Here is a 5,017-nt window from a genome sequence, read left to right on the forward strand (position 1 = left end):
GGAGGGTCAGAGAAAAAGAGGAAGACCCCCAGCAAGATGGATTGGCAAAGGGGCAGCATCAGTGGGCTCAAACGTGGCAACAATTGTGAGGTTGGCCCAGAATTGGCAGTGTTTTGTTCTGATGTGCACAGGGTCTCCATGAGTCTGTACCAACTAGATGGCACTTAACAACAACAAATCTGACCCAGAAGCTCCACGTGAGGAACGAATACCACTACCACATTCTCACAAGAATGCAACGATGTCTGCCAAACGCTCCCTCCTACACTGCTCCAAGTGCTTCAACAAGGGAGCAAGAGAGGTTAAGCCACCCAGGTCTATGTGGGGACACACAGAAAATGCCAGGATACCCTGGTAAGTGGAGACAGGAGAACACAACAAGCTGTTACTGCAGTATAGTTAGTCTGTTACAACAGAAAGCGCTCAGACCTATCAGCAGGAGACGGGCTAAATTATACCAGGTGGCACAATGTCTACGTCACAATAATAGGAAGTCACCTGATCAACAGTAAGAAACCATTAAATGCCCACTAACAGAAACTAGTCACTTTAAGTGGTAACACTTTATTCAATGACTAGACTGTGGGGAAAAACAAAAGCTCTGTATGATATGTTGTGCCACCGAGTCTATTTGGACCCATAGTGATCCTGTATAGGGTTTCTGAGGAGCGGATGGTAAGCTAGAACTGCCGACCTTGCAGTTCAAACCGACTTTGCAGTCCAGCGCATTAACCCACAGCATCCTGTATGATATACTGATACGCAAACATCTCTAAGATACAAAGGTAAGTAAAAATGAAAGCTTCATATCAACATGTATAATATCCCATCTTTTGTGTGTGTGTGTATATATATATACACACACACATATACATGTATATACACACACATACACACACACACGTTGTTATTACGTGCCGTGGAGTTACTTCTGACTCATAGTGACCCTGGAAAGGGTTTCCGAGGCTGTAAATCTTTACAGGAGCAGAAAGTCTCATCTTTCTCCTGTGGAACAGCTGGCAGTTTTGAACTGCTGACCTTGAAGTTAGCAGCCCAATGTATAACTACTAAGCTATCAGAGCTCATACACATACACACACACACACATATATAAACCCATCGGTTTTCCTGTATTTGGATGAGGAGTTAATAAAGTATAAACATTACTTTCTTAAAAGAAATTAAAAAAAAAGATATGAATGGCAAAGGCAGGCTGAGGAACGATACTCGATGACAAGGGACTGAGGAAACAAGACAACAGAATGCATGGTGAGATCCTGAACTGAAAGCCCCTTTACCCTACAGGAAGCACATTGTTGGGCCCACTGACAGAACATCAGTGTGAACTGCGGATGCTTGTTGTTAAGTGCTGCCAAGTCAGTTCCCACTCATAGCAAGCCTGTATAGGGTTTCCGAGGTTGTAAATCTTTACAGGAGCAGAAAGCTTCATCTTTCTCCTGAGGGGCAACTGATAGATTCAAACTGCTGACCTTGTGATTAGCAGCCCGATGTGTAACCACTGCGTAACTGCGCTCCCAGGGCCCCTGAACTGTAGCTAGGTAACAGCATTAAAGCAATGTCAACTTTAAGAATGGCCTTACGGTACGCTCTGGTCTTTAAAAGCACACTGGAATAGTATGGAGCAAAGGGCATGAGGGATGCAACTCACATTCAAACAAGTCAGATCCAAATCACATCGCAGGTCAAATACAAAGAGGAGTGAATGATGGCAAACATGAGAACCTGCTGTCTAGGACTGTTGTTTTCTACTATTATAACTTTTCTATGTTTGAAATTATTTCAAAATTAAAGTAGAAAAAACAAAAGGGAAAAAAGTGGGCATGTGTACAAATACAAGGAGCCAGGGTAGCGTAGTGTTTATGAGTCAGGCTGCTAACCACAAGGTCAGCAGTTTGAAACTACCAGCTGTTCTGTGGGAGAAAGGTGAGGCTTTCTGCTCCCGTAAAGATTTACAGCCTCGGAAACCCTATGCAGGGTCACCATGAGTCGGAAGCGACTCCACGGCACACCACCACCACCACCACCACCACCACCACCACCACCACAGTAGCACAGACTAGGGACCCTAGTAGCACTATAGGATAAGGATTGGACTGGGAACCACTAGATCAGCAGTTCAAACCCATCAAGCCACTCCTGGAGAGAAAGATGAGCCTTTGTGTTCCAGAATTATAGCCACAAAACCCTATACACGGTTGTGAGGAGTCACAACCAACTTGGTAGCAACAGGTTTGTTTTTTTTTGGTAGCACAGAGCTTAAAGAGCTTAGATGCTAACAGACAGACAGGCAGCTTGAAACTACAGTTGCTCCATGGGAGAAAGATGAGGCTGTCTGTTCCGTCAAGATATATAGCCTCAGAAAGGTATGGGCAGTTCTACTCTGTCCTACGCTGACTGGACAGCAACAGCTCTGGTGTTCTGGTGTAGAAATAGACGAGGAAAGAGAGAAAATGGCACAAGCAAGACGCAGGGGCCCAGATACTCACTCTCTCTTTTGAGGCCTTAGGGCACATTTTATATCTCTTCTGAGTCATAACGGAATCCTGGTGTGGTGCTGTAGGATAAGCACTGGACTGCTAAGCACAAGGTTAGTAATTCAAACCACTCCCTGGAAACCCTCTACAGGGTTGCTATGAGTCAAAACTGATCCGACAGCACTAACCTATATTTATCCATGTGTCAGATAACTATTCTAAGTGATTTAATAGGTTAATTAAATGACTTTACAGAGGTAGGTACAAAGATGGCCTTTTTATAGCAGACTGAAATCAGGAAGGGTACGTTGTCCAGGGCAGTTCCTGGGTGGCACAGTTATGTGCTTAGCTACTGATCAAAAGGCTGCTGGTTTGAATCTACTGAGGGGCATTTAGGAAGGAAAGCCTGGAGATATACTCTCAGAAGATCAGAGCCATGCAAACCCCCACTACAGAGCACAGTTCCACACTAAAATACATGGGGCCGCCATGAACTGGAATCAACTCCAAGGCAACTGGTTTGTTTCTTAAAGTTGTCCAGGGCTGGGTGGCAGAGCAGTGGCTGGACCCAGGGACTCCAGCTCCAGAGCCCTCAGCTATGCACCTCAGCAGTGGCTATTGGCCACTGCTCTGTATCTGCCCCTGCTCTCCCAGGAAGCCATGCACTGGAGGATGTCTCACCTAACCAATGGGAAAAAAAGAAAAGTTCTGGGATGAAATGACACCAATGCCACTGCCTTCAAGAGCAGACAGGCTGTTCCTGAGCATAACAAGAGCAGAGATTCCTGGATTTGTTTAGAAAACATCATTCTGCCATCCAGGAAGAAGCTGACTGTGCACACCTGATGCCCCACACTCTGTTGGGGTGTCGACCAACAGCTTCGCACAAATAAGAGAGGGCAGACAGGCAGAACTCTGCACAAAATGACCAAGTCCACATTCCTGGCTGTGAGAGAGAGACAGAGACTAGAGCGGCTGGATTTGGGCAAAGACAAAGGAAAGGACTTTTGTAGGGTCTGAATAGAGTCTGCAGGCCACCCCCAAAGAACCAGTATTTGGTTCTGCCAGCACTCACCGCAAAACAACCGATTACATCATTCTCGGCAAACTTGTCTCCGTAGTTTTCAAACCGGCTGTTGGTGGATTTCTTGCCAGTGCCTCCATAGCCATAGGAGAAGGGCTCTTCGCCTGACAGGATAAAGTCACAAGACGGATCACACCTGCAATGCTCACAACAGCCTATCTGGTTGCCACATATGTTAAAGGGATAAAGAACTCCCCAGCAACAAAAAAACACGTTCTCTGCTAGTTTTAAAAATCAGGTGCTTTTGGAGGAGCAAAGGGGCAGGGAAGGGTCTGTTGAAAAGCAAGAAGCCCTTTATCATGCACAACTTCTGAATGTTTGATGGGCTTAGGAGCCACAATGGAACTGACAAGAGAAATTTCTGGACAGAGTGGGAATCTGGAGAGAAAGGGAGAAGGGGGAAAGGAACCATGGGTGGAGAAAGGTGGTGTGCGGGGAGATGGCAGCACTCCCTAGGACACGAAACGTTTCGTCAAGTTGACTAAAGCCACTGGCATGCAGTGCAGTGGGCGGTTATACAGAAATTGTCAAGGAGCTGGACTTTGCTTTTGGAGACCATGAGGACTGTACGTGTCTACGTTAAGGGCTGTCCAGTCAGTTCCAACTCATAGCAACACTGTCGTGGGTTTCCAAGGCTGTAAATGTTTGCAGGAGCAGAAAGCCCCATCTTGTGGAGTGGCTGGTGGGCTCCAAGTCAAGTGTTTATCCCATAGGCCCACCATGTTCGCCGATGAGGACTGGCCCCTGGAAAAGGTACTGGATTTCCCAGGCTTTAGAACTGGGGGTTGTAGTGGCCTGATTTGGATCCCAAGGGATGTGGCTGAGGCCTGGGTTACAGAGAAATCTTTAGCTGGGAATCCAAGGGACATTTTGCCAGAAGAATATGCACCTGCAACATGGACCCTGGACTTTGCATTCCCATCTGTGCCCACCATTTATGTGTCAAAACTGAAATACAGATAAAATGAAATGATATGAGAGTCTTCAAAGTAAAAAATGCTAATGTACATCAAAATGAACTCCTTTTTGGCCTAGCAATTCCACTATTAAGAATTAGTGTAAAAACAGAAAATAAACCTAGAGTTCTATATTTAAATACAAGGATGGTGGTTCACGTGTTTCATGGTAAAAAATAACAAGTCAAATTAAATAATTTGCAAAAAGGGACTTGTTAAATGATACAGATATAATGGCTAAAAGGTATGATTTACGAAACCATCCTCACCCACAAACAAACCCAAGCTACCTAATAGTATGCATTGTGACCTAGTCTGGATATATGAAAAATAGAACAAAAATGTTCAGAATAAGGTGAAGGAAAATGTTAACTATTTATGCCATCTCTATATGAAGAAAAACGTGGCATCAGGATTGGAGGAAGACTCATTAACAACCTGCAATATGCAGATGATACAACCTTGCTTGCTGAAAGTGAAGA

General features: G+C 45.0%; 1 protein-coding gene across 3 annotated transcripts in view; it reads right to left on the bottom strand.

The window, feature by feature from the left end:
- Window positions 1-5,017, bottom strand: part of HNRNPUL1 (heterogeneous nuclear ribonucleoprotein U-like 1) — a 49,011-nt gene that overhangs the window by 15,648 nt on the left and 28,346 nt on the right. For all 3 annotated transcript variants that reach the window (XM_006871398.1, XM_006871400.1, XM_006871399.1), the window contains exon 7: window positions 3,571-3,683. In XM_006871398.1, coding sequence (XP_006871460.1) covers window positions 3,571-3,683 — 113 coding nt within the window. The remainder of the gene's footprint in view (window positions 1-3,570; window positions 3,684-5,017) is intronic.

Source organism: Chrysochloris asiatica, unplaced genomic scaffold, assembly GCF_000296735.1.
Source record: "Chrysochloris asiatica unplaced genomic scaffold, ChrAsi1.0 scaffold00168, whole genome shotgun sequence".
In the NCBI taxonomy this organism is placed as follows: domain Eukaryota; kingdom Metazoa; phylum Chordata; class Mammalia; order Afrosoricida; family Chrysochloridae; genus Chrysochloris; species Chrysochloris asiatica.